Source organism: Strongyloides ratti (assembly GCF_001040885.1).
Source record: "Strongyloides ratti genome assembly S_ratti_ED321, chromosome : 1".
NCBI classification, from domain to species: domain Eukaryota; kingdom Metazoa; phylum Nematoda; class Chromadorea; order Rhabditida; family Strongyloididae; genus Strongyloides; species Strongyloides ratti.
In genome coordinates this window covers 2,099,464-2,124,282 of record NC_037307.1, presented here as the reverse complement: position 1 = coordinate 2,124,282, position 24,819 = coordinate 2,099,464, and the positions used below count along the sequence as shown (strand labels likewise).

Below are 24,819 nucleotides of genomic sequence, written 5' to 3'. Positions count from 1 at the left end.
ATAACAAAAATATTCTACAAACATTATTTAAAAGTATATATATATTTTTGATTATCTATTATCATTTATTATTTTTATATTTATATACAATAATATGTGGTTTATTATTGTAACAATATTAGTTATTATTATTGGTATTAGAAAATTCTTAGAAATTTTAACGATTGATGATATAAAAGGAAAAGTTGTAGTTATTACTGGTTGTGATTCAGGTAATAAAAAATTAATTATTATTTTTTTATATTTTAAAATATATATATATTATATTTATTTTTTTTTAGGATTTGGATATGAAACAGCAATAAAATGTTGCCAAAATGGAATGATTGTATTTGGTGGTTGTTTAACAAATCTAGGTGCAACAGAATTAGAGAAACGTTGTAATAAAATGGAAGGCAAATTATTTACATTTATTGTTGATGTAAGCGATGATGATAGTATGAAAAGTGGTTGTGAAAAAGTTAAACAAATAATGAAAAAATTACTTATTTCAAATATTTATGGATTAATTGTTAATGCAGGAATCTTAGGTGATTGTGGACCATTTGATTGGTTATCAACAAAAAATTATAAAGATGTCTTTGAGGTTAATACTTTTGGTGGAATAAGAACAGTTGAACATTTTAAAGAATTAATTAAAAAAAGTAATGGAAGAATTATTATAACAACTTCTGTATGTGGAAGAGTTGCCATACCAAATATTGGTCCATATTCATGTTCTAAATATGCTATGGAGGCATTTTGTGATATATTAAGACTTGAAATGAAACCATTTAATGTTAAAGTTATTTGTATTGAACCAGGTTTTTTTAAAACACCATTAACTAAAACTGATAATATTACCAAAATGTTAGAACGTGTATATAATAATTGTAGTGATAATATTAAACAACAATATGGAAAAGATTATTTTAATTTTATTGTAAAACAAACTAAAGAACATTTAATTTATAGATCAAGTTCTAATTGTCATTTAGTTTCTGAAGCATATTTTAGAAGTCTTGTTAGTTATTTACCATATTCAAGATATCAAATTGGTTTTGATTCAAAATATGTCTTTATACCATTATCTTTTATTCCAACAGAAATTAGTGATTTATTAGCACAACTTTTTATGCTTATAAAGGGAGCACCAAAAATTGTTGGAATTAATAAATAAAGAATCTTCAAAATATTTAATACAAAGTATTAAAAAAAAAAAACAAAAATCTTAATGATAATGCTGTAAGAAAGTACACTTTATCATTATATAAAATAATTTTTTATTACTTAAAAATATGTTACAAAAATTTCTAATAACTGTGTGTCTTTTTACTTCAACTAAAATATTTTAATTCTAAGTTTTTTTTATTTTAATAAATATTATATATTTTTAGAGAAAAAAAAATTTTAAATTTTTTTTAAGTATACTAATCAACACACTTTTAATATATTATTCATTTATTATAAAATTTATCAATATAATTTAAATTGAATATTTAAAAAGCTTTAAAATCTTAAGTATCTTTAAAATATGAAGATAAATTCTAGATTAAATCTTAAAAATATTTTGTATTTTGTAACAGATACATTTAATCTACTTTTTTTAAAAAAGTATAAAAATTAATTTTAATAATATATTGATATTACCACACTTCTTGAGAAGTCTAATGATTATTACAAGAAAAATGCATATATATTACAATAAACATTAAAAATTTTCTTTTTAAAGTATATTTCATGATGTGGAATTAAATAAAATGTCTTTTTTTTAGTATTTTGTACATTTAAAATTATTATTTATGGATTTTAGATTAGTTTTGATATAATACTTTACTGTCTTTTTCTTTTCAATCATTAATAAAAAATTTTAATTTTTAAATAGTTAAAATAATAAATTCAATTTAAAAATCTTTTTATCATATGTAAATTATCTTCATCAATATAATCTTGTCATTTTTATTTTATCATAACAAATATTAGTCATTCTGTGATGCTATTAAAAAAAAAGTAGATTCAAAAAAAGGTAATATTTATTTATTATTTTCATTAAAAATGAAAAAGTATCACTTCTGTTGGTGGAAAATTTTTTGACAATAGTAATATAAAATTTAGTATCAACATATTTTTATGATATTTACTAACTTATCAATAAATCTTAATACTCCATTAAATATGACTACAATACTGGACACATTAATGACAAAATAAAACTAATAATTTACTTTTTGCAGTTTTTATAATTATATATTATAAGTAAGCTTTAATATTAATAATAGATGCTATAATTCATACTTTTGGGTGTCTTTTATACAGTAGTATCATAAACCAACTAATATAGAGTTAGACTAAAAATTTAGAGATTGTGGTGTATTGAAGATGATAAAATTTATAAAAGTTTTTAACAAAACCTTTTTTTAACAACTAGATACAATCATAATAAATCACAAAATTATTTAAAGCTATACAATTATTATATCAATGATTTATTTCAATAATTTTCCACAATTTTGAAACTAATAATAATATCAAATGATTTAAAATTATTCAATTTTTTTATTTTACAAAATATACAATATTTACAATTCCTATTATATTATTAAAAAAAATTAAATCTTTTTTTAAAATAAATTTATACAATCATAGTGATAAAAATCAAATAATACACTACTTAATGTTACATTTTTTTTTATTAAGAGGAAAAAAAAAATTTTTTTAATTTACTAGTAATTTCAATTGTAAATAATTTGATATTTATCAGGTTAAGTAAAAATAAAAAGTTAAATATGCCTTTTTAAAATGTAAGTATGATAATTTTGTATAATTTATGTAAAAAAATGTTTTATTAATTCTTTTAAAAAAAAATACTATAAGTTGTTTTCAATTCCACATTTGCAGTTTGCATATTTAAATGTTTAAATGTTTTGTTAGAATATAAAGTTATGATTAATATGTTTGTATAGTATAATTTAATTCTTGATCATATGAAAGTAAACAACAAAAAGTATGATTAAAAATATATTTTATTAATGTCAAATAAAAAGATTATTATTTATTTTACACGATTTTTATATTTAATTTAATTAATATAAATTGCTTAAATTTCTTTTTTTTTTTTGTTTTAATATCGTTTATTTTTTTATTATATTATAATAAACTTAATTGGAAATATAAAATATATATATATTTTAATTATTACATTTTTTTTTTAAAAAAAAAATATCAAGGCTTAAATTTAATTTATATAATTATTAATAAACTTTAAAACTATTGAATTAGAAATAATTATATAATGGTGTGTAACATTTTTGTGCAAAAAATATTGAAATACATTTTATTTTATAATCTACAAAAGAAAGACAAATGATGAATTTTATATTCAATACTCAATGAAAAGAATATTAAGAATTATAATATTAATTATTTTTATGTGACATTTTTGTGCTTTAATAAAGCATATATTTCAAGATATGAAAAAATTTATAAACATCTACATAATAAGTATATTAGAAAAGTGCTTTAAATGAATTATTTTATATTAATTTTAAATTTTCTCTATTTTTAACTCAATTTATAAGTTTTAAAAAAAAATCAACTATCCCATAAGTAATAGTAATATTTAAATTTATAATAAATGGTTACTAAATAGATATATCAATATATATTTAAATGTATCAAATTTAAATAAAACACAAAAATAAATTAACTATGTAATTAATATATATTTATATTAACTGGGACTAGAAAATTTCTTATAAATCAAGATTATTATTTATTCAATTTTAATATATAAACAATTTTAATTTTATAATTTTATTATAAATTTTAATAGTATAAATATTTAAAAAAAAAGATTTTTTTTATCATTTTATTATTTATTTTTATTTTATTAATAATAACATATGTAAAAAAATGTAAATATATATTTTTTAAGTTTTTTAAATTGAGTGTCATATTTGTTAAAGCATATACATGTGTATTTTTTTTATTATCTCTTTACTTTTTTTAGTCATTCTATGTCTTCTTCATAAACATTACCCCTTTTTTATATATATATCAACAATATCAAATGTCGTATATACATATATATATTAATATTTATAATAAAATATAAAACTTTTTTTCATTACTTTATTTTTGAAGAAGAGATTATTTTAATCACATTAAATATTTTTTTTTTAATATAATTTATATTTATTAAAAAGTACAAAATCTTGAATACAATTTTACCTTTTCATCACTAAATAAAAATAAGATATTTATATAAAAATGAATATCAATGTGTGATGATACTATTTTATATATTTAAAATATAATAGAAACAATGGATAAAAAAAAAAAACTTTTTTTTTTGTTGCAATTTTAATCTTATCCACATTATTATTTTTGCAAACATATATTTTTTTTTATATTTGTAATTTTTTAAATAAATATTTGTAATAATGCTCTATGATTTCATAAATTTTATTATTTAGTATAAAGCATATTTTTACAAAACGTATTTCTGAAAAAAATTTATACTTTTATTTTTCTAAAAATGGTACTAAAATGTTTGTTTTCTCCTTTTCTTCTTAAATGTTAGTAATTTTATATACAATTTATTTTATTCACATGTGTTTATATACAAATTACTTTCTATACATAATAAATTATAGTATAATATTAAAGAAATTAGATGATGATTAAAAAAAAAAATCTTCTTTTAAGATGATCAGAAAAAAGAAAAAGAAATAATAATAATTTCCTATGTCCTTATATTTTCTTATCTTATTATTTATGAATCAAAGCTTAGGTTATTATATATATAAACAATATAATAATGAATACATTTTATTGCCCCTATAATAATTAAAACAAATGGAATTGTTTTTGTTATAAAATGTTAAAACTATCTTTGAAGAGTGTACTTTAAAGTTATAATATAATAGCACATATTCTTTTTCTATTTTACAACAACTATGACTATCTTCTATTTTTATTTCTCATTTTAGCTTTTGCCCTTTTTCTGGTACATTTGACTATATATATTTTATATATATATATAATGTATTTTATTATTTATAAATATTTCTGAGGTATTTACATTCACTTAAAAAGGTGACCTCTTTTTTTTTTTTTGTTTTAAAATTTTCATCATTCTTATTAATGTTTTATAGCTAGTATAAAAATATTACCTTTTACCATTAAAATTAATTATTTTTAAACATTTAATATATTTTATACTAAACAGAAATACTTTAACTTTAGATATATTTCTTTTAAATACTTCATATAATGTTTACCTGTGTCTGTCTGTTGTTGTAAAAATTGTTAAAATTTTAAGAGAAAAAAAAAATTACATTTAACTTTTATTAAGTTAGCTATTTTTATTAAAATACACAATGAATGATCACAAATTATATATTTTAATTGCTTTTTGAATATTTATTATTTTTTTTTTTTAAAATAGTCTATAGAAAGCTTAAAGATTCACCTCCTTCTTTCGATTTTTGAATTTTACTTTAAAAAAGAAATATATATATATATATATGATACTACTACCGAAATATTACTCTTCATTAATCATTACAGCCATTTCATTATTATTTTTCTAGTTAATAGATAAATATTTAAAAGTACTTTTAATTGGTTAAAAATGTATAATAGAACAAAATTATTACATCCTTTGTTACAATCATTATTAAACTAGAAAAAAAAGGGTTATTTTATATTTATTATTAACTTTTATAGATGAAAAGGAAATGGTTGTAAAATTATAGATTTAAATTATTTATATAACTTTAATAAAGCAATAGATTTTATAAAAATTTTTATGTATCATAAATTTATAATAATTAGTTATCAATATCTTTTATATTTGTATTTAAAATATATTTAAAAAAAAAGAAATATTTAATTTAACTTGATATAATTTATTTTTAATGAATATATATTACCAAAAAGTTTAACATGTAGTTTAATACAATCGTCTTAAGACTATCATATGTTTCTTCTTTAAGAAAAATATACAGTTTTACGTTGTACTATAATTTCTATTCTATAACTAACACATTTTTAATAATTAAGTGTTACTTTATTTTGTCATTATCTTTTAATTTTACATTTTAATTACCTAATATTTTAATTACCGCCTTTCTTATCTTTTTAATAGTATTTTTTCTTATTCATCATAGTTCATAAACTATTATATTTCTATTAATAAAATTTTTTTTTAGAGATACACATTGAGAAGAAATCTACCAATTTCTATTCAAATGATTTGCTTTAAAATTGTTATCTCATCATAAACAATCATTTAACGATTTTACGGGTTATATTTTTTTTATTATCTCTATATATAAATACACAATACTACATCACAAATAAAGTGCTTCCTATAAACTTTTAATATTTTGTACTCAAATAAATATATCACTTACAACAAAGAAAAAATTTTATTATATAAAAATTAACAGAAGAAAAAGTTTGAATAATATAGAATTATAAAAGAAAGATAACAAATATAAGAAAATTGTTTTTTTTTTGTTAATATTAAATATTTATAACTACTAAAATAGAAAGAAAGAAAGAAAAAAATAAAAATAAATAAAAGTAAAATAAAATGGTTTGGACAAAGAGTAGTAGTATGTCCTCTGAACCCGGATTACCAATAGAAAAACCAAGAAAAAATTACCAAATAATACAGGAGGAAGAAATTATGGTGTTGAAGTCGATGTACCCTGATAATATATTATCTTTAAAAACTGTAACTGCCTGGAAGACATGGCAACCTATAGATATTTGTATGATAATTAGACCAACTGAATCAACCAGTAGACATGAGATGGATAAAAAAGAGAATGTTAATGGAAAAATTGGAATAAGTTTAGAAAAGATAAATAATGAAATATACGTTAAAATTCAATTTTTTTGTAATACTGTTTATCCTGATAGGTAACTTTCTTTTTTTTATCTATTCATTTTGATATATTTATTTCTAGTGTCCCATCAATTAGAATTATTGAGTCAAAATGTATAGATGAAAGAGACAAAGAAAAATTAATAAACAGATTAATTAAAAAAGCTTCTGAAAGAAAGGGTGATCCTATGATAGCTGATTTATATGCTGAAGCCAGTGAATTTTTATATGAATTAAAAAAACCGACAACTAAAAATTTACATGAAAAGATGTTGGTAAAAGAAGCTGAAAAGTATATTCAAATATCTCGTGAAAATGATATTATTAATAAAGCTACCTATGAAGAAGTTGAAGCTGAAACTAAAAGAAGACAAAAAGAAAGAGAAAGTATTCAGGAAGAGAAAGAATTTTATGAAAGAAAAAGACTTGAATCATTAAATAAACCAAAAACATTAGGTGCTGTAGGTGAAGGTGAAATGATAACATGTTTGGATGGGCAAATGAAAACATTTTATATACAAAAAGGTGAGGGAGATGAAGTTATTTCAACAAGAAGAAAAGTAACTAGTAATCATGTAAAAGAATTTACAGTTATTGATCAAGTTTCACAGGTATATGTATCTGAATGGACTTTTCAATGGAAAGATCATAGCAAAAAAATTCAACAATTTGGTAAAAAAAGTAATAATATTCCTAACTCTCCCTCAAAAGCACAACCACCTGATTTTGGAAACTTTTTTAATGATTTAAACAGATTTATTGATACAGCTAAAATGACTCTAGTTAATGTTAACAATACTGATCAATCTGTCTATCCTTACATTTTTTTGACAAAAAAAGAGATTGTCAATGAGCCAAATCATGTACATTGTAAAGTCATCGTTGGCCAATTAATAAATCGATCAGATAGATCACTTGAGGATGTCTTTGATCACCTAGAACAATCAGAATATGGGAAAATTTTAATACCCAGAGTTGCTTGTCAAGCTGTATGTGCCCTGAAATGGTTACATGAAGAAAAGTTGATTCACGGAAGATTGGGATTAGATTGTATATGGTTAACATCAAATGACTGTATAAGAATCAGTGATTGGTTTGTTACTGGAAGATTAGCTAAATTTGCCGAAGAGTGGGATCATTTAGTTAAAGATTGTAAACCAAAATTACTTAGAAATGGTTCTTCAACAGAGACAGATAATAGTATAACTGATTGTCAAGTTTATGGAAGAAGTACCAAGACAGATCTAGTTAATTTAGGTAGAGTTCTCCAAGTAATGTCAGAAAGGATTCAAAAAATAAAAAATGAAAAAAATTTACTTCAAGTACCACCTTCAGGTACTTTACAACAAAAAGAGGTTGACTTGAATAATTTTATTCAAGAGTGTGATAAAGTTAAATCAATTGATCAATTATGTAATCATACATTTTTGAATCATAATCTTTTAACAATGCCAAGATCATGGTTTCCAGGAGCTAGTAAAAAAGATATTGAAGATTTGGCTAAATTTGACAATGACAGGTTAACAGATTTTTTCTTAGTATCATACTTGGGTAAAGGTGGTTTCGGTGAAGTTTTATTAGCTAATAATAAATTAGATGGTAATAATTATGCTATAAAAAGAATTCCATTATTTTTAAGTTCTAAGGAGATGCAAAAGAAAATTATTAATGAAGCTAGATTGTTTTCAAAATTACATCATCCTAATGTTGTTAGATATTATAATGCATGGGTTTCAAAATGTGTTGTGTGTAAAGATGATAATAATAAAAATGACACAACAACTAAAACTGAAGAAAAAAATACTTTTAAAGATGTTGTTAGTAATGATAAAGTAGAGGAGATTCAGGATAGTTATGCAGATTGGGAACCAAGTTATGCTTATAAAGATACTGAATATACATCTACAGAGGAGAGTGATAATGAGGAGGATGATGAAGTATCAGAAAAAGATAATTCTAAAAAAGCACCAATATCAAGAAAGTTAACATTACCTATTCAGACACCATATAATGGTGCTTTTAGAAAAACATCAAGAACTATTTTCGCTACACCTCAAGGTTTAAATATGACGAGTCAATCAAATTTAAATAGATCTCATGATCATGATATTGCATCAGAAAATGAACATATTTCAGAATCTTCTGATTTCGAAGTGTTATTTGAGAATGATGAAGTTGAGGAGGAAGGAAATTCTGCTGTAACTGATCATTTATCAACATTAAGTCAATTAACTGTTGGAAGGAGAAGTGTAACTAGTGATATTGTTCCATCAGATGATGTTGGTGAATTAAGAAGTTGTGTTGAGACATGTGATGAGACTTCTTCTGAAAATGGTGATGTAAAAGAAAATGAAAAAAGTGAGAAAACTTTTGAAATACTTTTTATTCAAATGGAGTATTGTGAAAAACAAACACTAAGAAATCTTATTGATTCTGGTAATTTAATGACAAATCCTGAAGAAATTTGGAGATTATTTAGGGAGATGCTTGCTGGATTAGATTATATTCATAAAAAAGCTATGATACATAGAGACATTAAACCATTAAATATTTTCATTGATGCTCATAATAGAGTTAAAATTGGTGATTTTGGTTTAGCAACTATTGATGTAAATGGTAGAAGAAATCAGGTACAATTAAATTTATCTGATCATACTGTAACATCATCCAATCCTGATGAAGTTTTATCACAAGGTGGTGGTGATTTAACTCATGATGTTGGTACTGCATTATACATAGCACCAGAGATTCATGCTGATTCAGGTGTTAGTGGTAAACCTTATACATCAAAAATTGATGTTTATAGTCTTGGTGTTGTTTTATTTGAAATGTTTTATCGTCCATTACCATTAGGTATGGAAAGATTAGTTATATTACCAAAATTAAGAAATTCACTAAAGTTTCCAGAAGATTTTGGTTGTGAAATAACAACAACACAAGTTAAAAAAGCTAAAGATGTCATTAGTTGGATGTTACAAAATGATCAAAATAAAAGACCATCAATTAGTGATTTAATAAAATCAGATCGTGTACCACTAGTAGGTGTTGAGGAAAATGAATTTCAGGTAGCTGTTAAAGAAATTTTAAAAAATAAACGATCAACATTAAATAAATGGATGTATGATACTATATTTTCTGTTGACTCACCATTTGCCATGAGACATATATTTGACAAAAAAACTTGTTTATCATTAAAAGATGTCAGTGGGCAAAGAGTGCTAGAATATATAAAAAAACAGATGTCAGAATTTTTTTATCTTCATGGTTTTACACCATATGATTGTCATACTTTGATACCAGAATTTTCTGACATTAATGGAAAAAATAAATTATCAAGAACTAGAAGTTATAAAGTTGTTGATAAGTCTGGATTAATATTAAATTTAGCTTCTGATTTAAGAAGAAATTTTGTACGTGTATGTGCCAGAAATGGAATAGATAATGTTAAAAGATTTTGTTATGGTAAAATATTTAGTCAAGTTGATGATCTACCTGGTACTCATCCTGTTGAAAGAATCAATTGTGCCATAGATATTGTTGGTAGTCAGGAATCTTCAAATGAATTATCTGGAGAGTTGCTTTTTATGATGGCAAATATTCCTAAACAGATAGTTGTTTTGAAGACAATGAAAACAATTTTAAGAGTTGGTGACATTAGATTATATTATGCTATTTGTAAACATATTGGTATTACTAATGATCAATTGATAAATTCTGTAAGAAGTACCTTGGCACAATTTTCTATGCAAACAAAAGAAATTAGTCATGATGAAAAAATTAGGAGATTGTTGGTGGCAGGTTTAACTAAAACTGTTGCTTCATCACTTCTTAAATTTATGGAATCATATTTATCATTAGATTTAATGAAGAATGGTTTAATTAAACAGCTTCAAAATTCAAGATATGAGGAGGTTCAAGAAATAGCAAAAAATGTAATAAATGATCTTGTTAAAATAATGGAATGTTATGAATCTTTATCATCATCTTCTAAAAGACAACAATCAACAATAATATTTGATCCTTCAATGATAGTAAAATCAGATTTATATTCAACATCACTTTCAGCAATTGTTTCTATATATGTACCTAAATTTGATGGTCATGAAAGTTATAAACCATGTCATATAATTACCGGTGGACGATATGATAAATATTTAGAAAGTAAAAGACAGGTAGATGATAAAAAACCTCTTCAACCAATATGTGCAATGGGATGTTCAATAGATTTATCTGTTATATCATATCTTATAACTAATCATTTATATAAGACAGGATTTTGTATACCAACATTTTCAACTCTTGTTGGGTATACTGATACAAAATCATTAAAAAATGAAGCATATAAATTATTAGGTGAATTATGGAAAAGTGGTATATCTGGTGATGTATATCATCAATCAATATCTAATACAGAAGATGCCATAGAAATTTGTAAAGAAAGAGGTATAAAAAATTTATTATTAGTTGTTGATAAAGATAGTATACTTGTAACAGAAAATGAAGGTCTTCAATATGGTAAAAATAGCCCAGAATATCATGCAATACATCAACAAAAATTTTCAATAGAAGATGCTGTTGATTACCTTGTAACATGTGAAGAATATTCATTTGATCAAATAAATAATGGAATATTTCAAAATGTTGTTGGAACACCATCATCAAGTGGACCAAGGAGAACAAGAATACGATCAAGAAATAATTCAAATCAAAATGATAGAGATTCTATTGCTATTAATGATGCTGGTAGAAATACAACAACAATCTCTACACCTTCACATATTACAGCAACATTTGCCAATAATGCCGATATAATATATGCTTTACCAGAGAAACCATCACATATAACAAAAAGGAAGATAGAATCATTTATTAGAAATAATTTTAATGAAATAATAATGACATTTTCTTCAAAACAACGTATAATAATAATAGTTTCAGATGTTAATACGGATCTTCTTCGAAATATTGTAGCAAATATAGATGTCCATTGTAGTGCAGAATACTTTGATTCTGTTTATTCAGAGATTCTGGTTAATTGTAAAGTTGGAAAATCAAAAATAAAATCATCAGCAGATGTTTTGGGAATAGAATTAAAGAAATATCTTTTTACAACAATTTTTCAAAAAGTTATTATACTTTGTAGTACACAAGATGAAAAATTCTACAAGATTCTTTGTTGAGAATATTTTTATTATTTGGTATCATTTTTATTTTAAATATATTTGGAATGGGGAAAAAGTAAATCTGCTAGAAGCGTATTTGTATATTTAGGAATTTTTTTTAATAAAAAACATTGTAAATTGTATAAAAAAATTAACGTTATTTATTACTAAAAAAAGTTTAAATTTTGTTTATTTTTTTTTTATTTTAATAAGAAAGATAGAAGAGAGTTTTTGGATATGTTTGAAATAAATTAATTTAAACTATTTTTTTTTTCTTCTGAATTCTTATTTTATAATTTAATAAAATAATATTTATTTTATTTTTTATAATTGTATAAATAATTTATTTGAGTAATAACTTTTTAATTATCATATTAATAGTACAGGTAAAATCGTATATCATTAATTACTGATAACCATTTTCATAGTACAATTTTTTTAATTTAAAAAAAAAATGATAAAAGAATTAACTTATAGATTTTTGATGTAATTCTTTAACTTTTTCAATTCTGTCGTAAAAGTAATCAACGATCTCTTTAAAACTATTAAAATAATCATAATCATCATATGGTGTCTTAAGAACATAAAAACGTTTTACTGAACTTTTAGAACCATCATATTTTGGATTTCTTTTTCTTGTTATTGGAAGATGAATTAATTTTCCTTCAAGTTGTTTATATACCATATACATTATTTTCTTCTTTTTTTTATTTTTTTTAGAAATTTCACGATGATAAAAAGCAAAATCAAATGGTTTCTTAACTATTCCTTTAAGATCTTTCTTTTTAAGTTCACCTAGATAATAATTATTATAAAAGTTATCATCTCTAATTAATTTTTTATCATTAATATTTTTTTTGTTATCAAATTTTTCTATTAATGTTGTTGATGGATCAGATGATTTTAATGATGTTGACTTTGATTGTGACGTAGATTCTGAAACATTACCAGAACCTGGTTTATTTTTAGAAAAAGATATACATTTTTGTGAAGGTACAGGTTTTTTGATAACACAATTTTTAATTGATAATTTTTTTAATAATTCTTTTCCTTTATCATTATTTTCAGGTAATGACATTGAAATATCAGAAAAAGTTTCCATACACATTTGATCAGTTTCTTCATCACAATTATTATTTGTTATATTTTTTTCAACAATTTTCTTTTTATCTTTATCAATATGTTTTTCTTGGTTCTTTTGAACCATTGGTTTGTTAGTAACAGAAGAAGAATGATTGTTAATAGAGGATAAATTATTACCAGGACCAGAAGTTTTACAATTATCTGGAAATTTCTTGTTATCCTTTATTATTTGTTGTGGTGATATACGTTTATAATGATTAATTAAATCATTAATAGTTCTAAATTTATTATCATTATCAACAAATGATCCCAAAGCATAGTAATTTTCAATTGTTCTAGATTGTTTATTATATTCATTTTTCATAACAATAGGAATATGTCTAAAAATAATAAAAATTTAAAATTTTAATAATTTAAAAAACATACACTCCAGCATTACAATTTATTACAATGATGGCAAATAATTTTAATGAATCTTCCAACTCATTAATATTTTTAGCATCCATATTACAAGGATGATATAAATAAAAATGTCCAAATCCTACTTTTTGTAAAACTTCATTTTTAGGTATAACACCTAAATACATTGTTTCATTATCAAGCATTTTGATGTTCTTCTTATCCACTATATCATAGATTGATGATGAAAAACTTCTCATTTCTTTATCTTTATATACTAATCTAGGAATAAATTTTAAATCTGTCTTATTTTTTAAGTTCAATTTGTCATTATATTGAAACCATGATGAAACCATACTATTAAAATGACTACAATAAATAGTCTATTTTTAATACAAATTTTTTTTACTAATTGATTATATCAATTTTATTATTCTATACCATACTATAAGTAACAAAAATTTGAATACATAGAAAAATCACTAGAATCTTCCGTTACTAGGTGCAAATTTTTTGTATATTATTTAAATTACTAGTAAAAAAAAATCTACTTTCATAAAGTTAATATATCTTTATTGAAAAAAAAATTAGAAAACAATATTTCTATATCCAGATAGTGATTAAAATACAATTTTGTTCAAGAAAATAAAAAAAATAAATAGAAAAGAATTAATAAATTCCATTTTAACAAATATATAGTTTAAAAAAACAAAGTTGAAACTCTTTTATAGACTTCTGAAGCAATAATTTTATTCTTAAATTTAAGGAGAATGGAGCGAAGATTCGGTACAGTGCATACAAGAACATCTGCCTTAATTACAACAACAGCATGATTTCCTTTATCTAAAAAACCATACATTTTTTCATCTTCAACACCACAAATAATTTGATGATCTACATTACAAGCATCATTAATAACTTCAAGAACAGTCTCCCGACCTTTTCTTTTAAAAGAACACTCAACCTTAGAAATTCTTTTAGCACTACCAGTTTTATAACTATGGTAAAGACTACAATGAAAAACTTCTCCATCCAGTTGAGTTAATGACAAACCCTGTATGGCATCATAAAATTCATCTTCACAGGCACCAGAGTCAGTTACAAAATGATTATTACTAGAAGTATTTGTATCTAAAACTCCAATCTCTAATGATTCACAATTCATATTAGATGGTGTAATTGATCTATCTTCTAACAATAAAAACATTAATATTTACTATTATTACAATAAATATAAAAAAGTTACCTTTATTTGCATAAAGTTTTTCTTCAAGAACAGTAATCCTCCTAAGGATACAATCAATTTTTTCATTCACAGTATTAAGTAAGTTTCGGTTATCTTGAGAAATTTCCAATAGTTTATCCATCGCTTCGATCGTATAGTAGAGAATATAATCAAAAAACAAGATACTGTAAAAATATAAGCAAATTAATCTATCAAATCTAGAAAACTTTTGAAATAAGTAATTTTAAAACGAGAACAAATACTTCATCCTACAATTATACACTTCCTCCCTACAATAACGTCAATTCTACAAAATCGACAACTTTCACAAATATTGGATAAAAAATCAAATATATTCTAAAAAAAACTGTAAAATACAACATAAAAAACATGGTTACATAAAAGATGAAATTAGTTTTTGTACTAAAAACTAAAAGAATTACAGAAACTGTCAGTTCTTTTTTTTCTACAAAATTTAACATCATTTGTCAAATATCACTTTCCCATTAAAAAAAACATCATGACACAACTCTTTACATTCGACAAAGAAAAAAAAAAAACAGTTTCCCGTTGAAATTCTATTCATAGGTCAAAGTACATACAAATGAATGAATAACACCTTCTACTACTAACTTTTTTGAAGAAATTTTTTTTTCAATATTCAAAGAAACTTTTAAAAGTCTAGAAAATTCGAAATATATCTTAAGGAAAATGAAATACTTTATTTTGAAATATAATACCAAACGTACTATTCATTGATAGTTATCATTAATGATTGTCATTATTGCTGGTATTTTAAAATTAAGTTTTCTAAAGAAATTTGCTGAAATTTGAATGACAAGTAATTAACTTTAACTTTTCATTTTTTTTTGAAATCAAAAATCTTTTTGCCAACTGAGAATTATTTCATTGTACATAGTATGATGATAAACACAGGTGGCTGGGTAACAAAAGTATTGTATTGTTGATTCCATAAATGATGGTTTTAAATCAAAGGTAATGACAAGAGAATTTCTGATAGTTATGGGGTATCTCATCACACTTCAAGTAAAATTAGTGTTAGCCTTTAAAAAAAAAATTTATGGAAAAATTGAAAGTACATTGAATGAAGATAAATGAGTTTGTGGATATTTTTTTGACGTTATTTGTCATATATTTAATTTATATCATATTCTAATAAAACTTTTGCGAAATTTTAATAGTGTACTTCTGTTAGACATTCTGAGAACAATATAACTTGTCCCTAGAAAGTAGGGTTTTTTTTATAAAAAAAAAAACCACGAATCATTCTGGGAAGTTAAGAAGATAATTATCATAACAAACTTTTTTTCTCTAGTATTTCTATCTACTTTCTATGCATTTTCTATTGGCATTTTTAATGTTTTAACATATGTAATAAAAACACTTGTCATCTTCTACATTAATAATATTACCTAGCGATGATATCTATTATTGTTTGAATAAATCTACTATCTAAAATGTACTTTTATATCTAATCATTGTGTTTAGTTCTTTCTATCAATTTCTAGAAATATCCAAACACCGATAAAAAAAAAAGCCAACAAATAATTTTCTAGCGATATATATAGAAAACGTATTTCTTCCATCTCATTGTCATTTATATTTCTTTTTATAGTTTGTTGTTACAAATTTTTTTACACTTAGGATGGCTGGTCGCTGGTTAATGAAACCTCTCATCCGTGATCCATTTTTTGCCTCATCATTGAGAGAGGCCAGAAAACTTTATGATGAGCTTGATCATGCTCTTATGATGCCACAGTATTGGCATGGAAAAAGCCTTACTGATAGCCATAAATTTGGCCAAGGATGTCCAGAGATTGTTGATAATGAGAAAGAATTCAAAGTTAAGATGGATGTTTCTCATTTTACTCCTGAGGAATTGAAAGTCAGTATCAAAAATAAGTGTCTTCAGGTTGAGGCAGAGCACGAGGAAAAGTCTGATGAATATGGAACAGTAAGTTTTATAAACTTTTCACTCTATTACTATTTTTTATTTTAGATCAAGAGAAGTTTTGTTCGTAGATATTCTCTTCCACCTGGTATCAAGGAGGAAAATGTTACTAGTGAACTTAACAAAGATGGAATCCTTACCATTGGAGGTGCAAAGATGGAAATTGAGGAAGATAAAACCAAAGAAGTTCCAATTAAATTAAAATAAATTAAACGTGTCATACCATTGTGTTTTTATTTCCACAATTAAGTTTTTAAATGGTAAATAGAATACTGCAATAAAAATTTTTTTTTAATTTCATCTAAGTATGTTATCAGATAACGGTTTTAAGATTAATTTCTACTTTTGTTTACAGAATAAATAAAGGGTAATAGAAAAATTGACTTCTTCAGGATAATTAAATAAATACAAAAAAAAAAATTTTTTTTCTCTATAAATAGAATTTTTCAAATATATATATTATATAATAAAATACAAATTATACTTCTCTCAGTAGAAATAATAATTCATGCAAATTAAATTAATACCCTGGTAATTATAGAGTTAAAGTATTCATGAAAAGTATCCTTCTCTCTTATATAACAACAATAGAAATTTGTATACAAAAATACATTTAAATTGGTTCCCTCTTTATCTGATACTTTTTTAAATTTTTTATGTTTAAAAATTTTGTCTTTTATAAATGTTTTAATTGTTTAAATAATCAAAAGAGGTATGTAATTTTTTTTTCTTTTTAAAAATTTTTTAATTAATTTTATTTTAAAGAAAGGAGAATTATTTCTAGTTTGTGTTGTAATAATATATATCAATCTTCTGTATATTTATTTCTTTTTTACCTTTTAATTTTTGAGGACATTTAAGATGACTCTTTTTTTTTTGATATAATTTATTAGTAATATTTCATGGTTGTAAATATATACATGTTTCTTTTTCTTTTATATCTATTTTAATTTTGATTTATCATTAACAATAAATATAATAAAAAAAAGGTGATAAATGAATTAAGAGATATTTATATAAAGAAAAAATTGATTAATTGTTTATATATTAAATAAATTTACGATAATTACATTTATTTTTTTTTATATATAAATAAATATTAATTATAAATAAGAATTGTATAAATGTATATAATTTACCTTAATAGGAGGAGGATTATGAAATGAGTAGGTTAAGGAGAATTGAAAAGTCACAAATATATAAATAGTATTTAGAAAATGTACCAAATAATATATTGTAAATAAATATAGTAAAATCTTCAGTTGAGGGAATAAATAAAAAGTTATTTAATCAATGTTCTTATATGTATGTATTTATATCTATTGTAAAATATTATTTGTAAAAGGTATTATTTCTATTAAAATATAAGAATAAAAGGATAAATTAAATACATTACAAAAAATTCATTACCCTTTAAGTTTACATTTTTATATATATAAATAAAAAAAAAAGACCTTTTTTTTTGTTATATAATAATATTAATTTAAATGTTTTATGACAATATATATAACTACAATTACCATAAAATATATATTTTTATTTTATTAAATCAAGAAGGTTAACACTTTTTTTTTCTATAAATATAGTAATATCTTAACTTTTTTTTGTCATAAATAGATGAATAAAATATTTTTATATATAAATAATAATAATATAAAAAAAAACCTCTCCCACGTAATAACTATTTTCTTTATTATATATACTTTAAAGATACAATTTTTATAATTTTCTTAATATAATAAGATAGTCAAATTATCTTTTTTATTATGATGCCTTAAATATTTATTTTGTTTGTATATATCTTTTAACAAATATTACTCATATAAATCTATTATATAAATGTTCTTATTGTAGAATGATATGATTGTTACAGTATTCTAATATTTACTAATATATTTAAAATACTTTATTATTTTCTTTCATTTTAACTTTTTATTAAAGTCACTTAATGTATGATAATATTGTAGAATATAAAAAAGATAGAAAATTTCCTACCATTAGTTAATATATTATATAACTTTTTGAATCTACCTTTATGTTACTTTTATTTTAATCTTTTTTTTTTTCAGCTTCAATAACATAACTCCTACATATATATATATAGTACAAACTATCTAAGATAGTTAGGATAATCTTTTTATTAAACAAACTTACCATAAAACTTGCTTCTTTTTAAAATTACCTTTAAATAATGAAACAAATATATATATATATGTATTATATATATATACTAAAGAATTCTTAAGTAAGAATGATATTTAGTTAATATTTTAACTGTTAACTTTTTAATAAAATATATTTAAATATTTAACAATTGTCCAAAGAATTTTACTTTTCTTCTATTTTGTTTTCAAAAATATACTAGGTTAAAAAAGAAGATTTTCTTCAATGAATTAGGATTAAAAATTTTCCTTTCTCAAATAGTAAAACCTCCTATACATTAACAAAATATTTCTTTAAATTATTATCACTTTAAAATTGTGAAACATTCTAACAAATTTTTAATATTTTTATTATAATAAGTTTATAATTATTATTTTAATAATTAAAATATTTTTAGATTTTAATTTCTTTAAACTAAAATATATTCATATATCAAAATGCCTATCGGATCTCTACCAGCAGCAAGACAACCTCTTGGTGGAAGGAGTGTCGGAAGAGAAACTAGTAAGTTTTTAATAAAAATTTTTTTTATTATTATTTATTACTCCAAAATTTATCCCCAAAATTATTTTCTTTATCCAAAGAATAAATAAATACCAAAAATATGATATATTAATGGATTATTCATTGTTGATCATAATAACAATATCTTTTATTAATTATAACAAGACAATAATATTTATAATATTTACAAAGGATTATTTTGACATAAACTATTAAATGATTCATAATTATACAATTTGTATAAATTTTTTCCTCTATAATTTTATCTTTTATAACTAGAGTTATTACTTAAAAATTTATGTCAGAAAGAATTATAAGAAACAATTGAAGCGTTTACCTCTTTATCTTTTTTTAGTTACCAACAACAAATCAAATATAATGAGAATATATATTTTATATATAATATAAAAATAATAATAATAAAAAAAAAATATATATATTTATTATCCTTTTTGATAGTTATGTTTATTGACATATAGACAAGAAGACCTTGTATATTATACTGTTTTGTTATATATTAAAATGGTATAAAATATATTTATAAAAACTAAAAGTTATAAAAAGTTTTTAATTTTTCATTTATCAATAAATGTATATGGAAAATTTTTATACCTAAAACTGGTGTTATTTTTGAGTTATATATATTTATTTATATCAAAATCAGGTGGATTGTCTTGTTTCTATACATGTACAACAATCATATAAAGTTATAAAAATTTATATTTTATAGTTGATAAATATATATATATGGAAATTGAAGAGAGATAGTATTGAGGATAATCATCATTGTAATCGGTAATTGTGAAATCATCTTGCCAAGGGGTAGACTGAAAATATATATATATATATATTTATATTAAAATATGGGGTAATGATAACGTCATTTACTATAAACTTTATAAAAAGAAAAATTTATTTTTATTATTTATAAATAATTATTATTTTTTTTTAACTATATATTATAAATAAATTAAAAAATTAAAAAAAAATATACATATATATATAAACAATAAAAATTATATTTTATTCACGCTATGCAAGCAAGAACATATGAATTTTGGGGAAATAGACGTTAGTTTATTTATTATTAAAAAATATTTTTTTTCAATAAATATATTTTTATTTTATAAATTATTATTAATATTTATATTTTTAGCCTCTGGAGCTAGGATGCTTAAAATTGTAACAGAATCATCCTCATCAAGAATAGGGTCAGGTCTTTCACCATTTGGACAAAATGCAGCATCAACAATAAGAGATTCACGTGAACGTGAAAAAAAAGAAATGTCTGATTTGAATGATAAATTGGCTGATTACATAGAAAAGGTACGTTTTCTTGAAGCACAAAATCGTAAGTTGGCTGCTGATCTTGAAGCATTAAGAGGAAAATGGGGAAAAGATACACATAATATTAAAAATATGTATGAAGGAGAGTTACGTGATGCTAAGAAACTTGTTAAAGATACAGATGCACAAAGAGAAGAACTTGAAAAAAATATTAGAAAAATGATTGATGAATTAAATGAGTTAAAAGAAAAATATAATGATGCATTAAAAGGAAGAGAAAGTGATAAAGTTACTATTGATAATCTTTTAAAACAATTAGCTGATATTGAAGCTGAAGTAAGTTATCTTAAAAGAAAAATATCAGATCTTGAAGAAGAAGTTTCATTTATTAAAAAAGATAATCAAAATTTGTTACATGAATTACAAAGAACAAGAACTGATTTAGATCAAGAAACTTTAAATAGAATTGATTATCAAAATCAAGTACAAACATTATTAGAAGAAATTGAATTTCTTAGACGTGTTCATGATCAAGAGATTAAAGAACTTCAAACTCTTGCTGCACGTGACACAACTCCTGAAAATAGAGAATTCTTTAAAAATGAACTTTCTGCTGCTATTAGAGATATCCGTACAGAGTATGATCAAATATATAATCATAACAGAACCGATATGGAAAGTTGGTATAGATTGAAAGTACAAGAAATTCAAACACAATCAGCAAGACAAAATATTGAACAAGGATATGCTAAAGAAGAAGTTAAAAGATTAAGAACACAATTAACTGATTTAAGAGGTAAACTTGCTGATCTCGAAGCCAGAAATAGTTTATTAGAAAAACAAATTCAAGAACTTAACTTCCAACTTGAAGATGACCAAAGAAGTTACGAAGCAGCCCTTAATGAAAAAGATGCTCAAATAAGAAAGATGCGTGAGGAGTGTCAAGCATTAATGGTTGAATTACAAATGCTTCTTGATACCAAACAAACTCTTGATGCTGAAATAGCTATATATAGAAAGATGTTGGAAGGTGAAGAAAATAGAGCTGGATTAAGGCAATTAGTTGAACAGGTTGTCAAAACACATGGAATAACTCAACAAGAAGATACAGAAACATTAAGAGTTATCAAAGGGGAAACAGCATCTAGAAGTTCTTTCCAAAGATCAGCTAAAGGTAATGTTTCTATTCAAGAATGTTCACCAGATGGTAAATTTATAATCATTCAAAATACTCATAGAGCTAAAGATGAACCAATTGGTGAATGGAAATTGAAGAGAAAAATTGATGGTAAAAAAGAGATAGTTTACACGTTTCCTAAAGACTTTATATTGAAAGGTGGTAAAACAGTAAAGATATTTGCTCGTAATCAAGGTATCTCATCACCACCATCACAACTTGTCTTCGATGGTGAAGATTCATTTGGTACTGGTTCAAATATTCAAACCATTCTTTATAACAAAGATGCTGAAGAAAGAGCTACCCACATCCAAAGAAGTAGTAGTAATTAAAAACGATTGAATGTATAATTTTTAAAAAAAAAAAACTTCAACATATTAAAGATATAATTATATAAAGTCTATCTATAAAAAAAAAGAAATTGACAAAAAAAAAATAAAATTTCATGTGATGTAATTTTTTATTTTGTGCTTTGTAATACTTTTAATAAAAAATGTTTAGATTATAAAATAAAAACATCTCGATATTAAAAAAATAACTTTGATAATTAAACATATGTTGAAAAAATTTGTCAAAAATCAACTTAAAAACTTAGAATTTTTTTGACAAATTTGTGAATCATAGGAAAAGTAAATATATTATAATATAATTTGTTTATTTAGGGTGAATCTTTTAAAAATAATAAAAAAAACTAGTCTCACTACCATATTATAACTTTCAGTTGAAATATTTAAAGTTGAGAAAAATGAATATTTATAAAAAATTTCCATTTTTTATTGTCTTGTTTAAAAATAAAAATACAAAGAAGGAGATTTTAGTAATTAATTTCTAAACATTTGTTATAAAAGCTTTACTTTGAAAATTTTTTATATATCTAACCATTATTGAGATATAGAAAATGATGACAATAAATTACGCGCGAAGAAAAACTACATGTAATATCTTGAAAACTACTAAAAATTAGAAAAACTTTTCAACGTAGACTATGCTTCAAAAGTTAAAAGAAGCCCAGCGCATCAAATTCCATACTCATAGGAGCTCATTTGTTCGAGTTATGACTTCGTGCTTGAAAGTTTTCCGGACAACATTTTTAGATCATATCTCAAGAATGGTAGGTCCTATAAAAATGAGACTACCCTCAATGAATTTCCCGTAAAAAACTGATCTAGAATTGCTAAATTAATTTCAATATTTTTGATTGTATCACAAAAGTCGTATTTTTATCAAAAATATTCACCACTTTCGCCCTCAAACTTTAGATGGCTGTAACTTCTTAACCGTTATTTCTACTATATTCATGATTGTATGCAAAATTCATCATTTTGAAAGGGCTATCGAATGAGTATAATTGCATTCTAAAATTCGGAAAAAAAGTTTTTTTTTGTACACTAATATTAATAATCAGGTCGGAAGTTTAGAATATTTTTGTGTAACTTATGAATTCTGTCAAAATTCATAATATTTTTTAAAAAACTTATATATTTTGGATTAACTTTTTAAGAGAAATCGAATGAATATAATCTTATGGTTATGCGATAAATTTCAGCCTAGATATTAAAGAGTCGAGAACAATGAATATTTAGAAAAAATTTCCGCCTTACATTATATCTCGCTTCAAAATAAAGCTATGTAAGAGCAGTTTTTTGCAATCAACTTCTGAACAAATTTCATATAGGGTCTACCTTTAAAACTTTTTTATATCTTTAACCATTCTTGAGATATAAAAAAATGATGACAAAAAATTGAGCGCGCAAAAATACCACTTATCATATCTTGAAAACTACTGAAAATTAGAAAAACTTTTCAACGTAGACTATGCTTCAAAAGTCAAAAGAAGTCCAGCGCATCTGGTTTCATACTCATAGGACCATATTTGTTCGAGTTATGAGTTCGTGCTTGAAAATTTTTCAAATAACGTTTTTGGATCATATCTCAAGAATGGTAAGTCCTATAAAGATGAAACTACTTTCAATAAATTTCCCGTAAAAAACTGATCTAGAATCGTTAAATTAATTTTTATATTTTTGATTACATCACAGAAGTCGTATTTTTGTTAAAAATATTTCCCATTTTCGCCTTCAAACTTTAGATGCCTGTAACTTCTTAACCGTTAATTTGATCATAGTCATGATTGTATGCAAAATTCATCATTTTGAAAGGGCTATCGAATGAGTATATTGAAATTCTGAAATTCGAAAAAAAATTGTTTTTGTAACACTCATTTTAAAAGTAATGTTTAAAACTTCAGCAGGTATACTGGAAAATTGGCAAAAATTAATCATTTAGTTAACATTTAAAATAAAAAGTTTATACTATTTAAAATTTATTGAATATATGTTAAATTACTTGAAAGTTAACAAGAATCATAACTAGAAATAATATAAAAGGCAACATTTTTCTTCATTATTATAAAACATAACATTACGCAAAATTACTTCTAATTATTTTAACTTTAACAATCTTAACAATTTACTGTGACAATAGTTGTACTTTTTCTAAATCTAGTAAAGTAGAAGATTTAAAGAAAAAAAAAAGAATGTGCTGGAAGAGTTGTTGATAAAACTGGAATCAGTGACAAACTATTTTTATTGAAGTTCTATGTATTATTATTATTCTTTTTTATGGACAAAATAAAATTATCGTTGAACAATTTTTTATTGAACTTGAAACTTTCTTCGTTTCTAAAAAATTATGTGTATAAATTAATTTTATTGGACCATTCTTACAATTCAAGTTAAAATTTATAAACCCAACACTTCTTGGTATTTACATTACAAAGCTTTTATTAATTCTTGAATCAATTGAATATTCTTAATCTGAAAAGTACAGATTTATTTATAAAACGATTCATAAGATATCTGCTAAATTCCCAAGTTTTAAAAAAGATTATCTTTCACAAAAAAGTTTATTTCATTCTTTTTTGAATATCTTGGTACAGAAAAAAATTATTAAATTTATTTAAATTTTTCC

General features: G+C 22.5%; 6 protein-coding genes across 6 annotated transcripts; 4 read left to right on the top strand and 2 right to left on the bottom strand.

Annotated features, from left to right (window-relative positions):
* Positions 1 to 94: 94 nt before the first annotated feature.
* SRAE_1000066600 (Short-chain dehydrogenase/reductase SDR family and Glucose/ribitol dehydrogenase family and NAD(P)-binding domain-containing protein) lies at positions 95 to 1,159 on the top strand (the record flags this gene model as incomplete). Its single annotated transcript, XM_024647526.1, has 2 exons — positions 95 to 212; positions 282 to 1,159. 2 exons carry the CDS (start codon positions 95 to 97, stop codon positions 1,157 to 1,159), a joined length of 996 nt encoding a protein of 331 aa, XP_024501595.1.
* Positions 1,160 to 6,580: 5,421 nt separating this feature from the next.
* Positions 6,581 to 12,057, top strand: SRAE_1000066500 (Eukaryotic translation initiation factor 2-alpha kinase 4; the record flags this gene model as incomplete). Its single annotated transcript, XM_024647525.1, has 2 exons — positions 6,581 to 6,912; positions 6,960 to 12,057. 2 exons carry the CDS (start codon positions 6,581 to 6,583, stop codon positions 12,055 to 12,057), a joined length of 5,430 nt encoding a protein of 1,809 aa, XP_024501594.1.
* A 448-nt stretch (positions 12,058 to 12,505) lies between these two features.
* Positions 12,506 to 13,877, bottom strand: SRAE_1000066400 (Hypothetical protein; the record flags this gene model as incomplete). Its single annotated transcript, XM_024647524.1, has 2 exons — positions 12,506 to 13,502; positions 13,549 to 13,877. 2 exons carry the CDS (start codon positions 13,875 to 13,877, stop codon positions 12,506 to 12,508), a joined length of 1,326 nt encoding a protein of 441 aa, XP_024501593.1.
* Positions 13,878 to 14,221: 344 nt separating this feature from the next.
* Positions 14,222 to 14,888, bottom strand: SRAE_1000066300 (Hypothetical protein; the record flags this gene model as incomplete). The annotated part of the gene is made up of 2 exons (XM_024647523.1): positions 14,222 to 14,712; positions 14,768 to 14,888. The coding sequence occupies 2 exons, from the start codon at positions 14,886 to 14,888 to the stop codon at positions 14,222 to 14,224; spliced, it is 612 nt and encodes a 203-aa protein (XP_024501592.1).
* A 1,524-nt stretch (positions 14,889 to 16,412) lies between these two features.
* Positions 16,413 to 16,925, top strand: SRAE_1000066200 (Protein lethal(2)essential for life; the record flags this gene model as incomplete). The annotated part of the gene is made up of 2 exons (XM_024647522.1): positions 16,413 to 16,721; positions 16,767 to 16,925. 2 exons carry the CDS (start codon positions 16,413 to 16,415, stop codon positions 16,923 to 16,925), a joined length of 468 nt encoding a protein of 155 aa, XP_024501591.1.
* Positions 16,926 to 19,318: 2,393 nt separating this feature from the next.
* On the top strand, positions 19,319 to 22,181 carry SRAE_1000066100 (Intermediate filament protein family and Intermediate filament, ifa/ifb family-containing protein; the record flags this gene model as incomplete). Its single annotated transcript, XM_024647521.1, has 2 exons — positions 19,319 to 19,385; positions 20,542 to 22,181. The coding sequence occupies 2 exons, from the start codon at positions 19,319 to 19,321 to the stop codon at positions 22,179 to 22,181; spliced, it is 1,707 nt and encodes a 568-aa protein (XP_024501590.1).
* Positions 22,182 to 24,819: the final 2,638 nt, after the last annotated feature.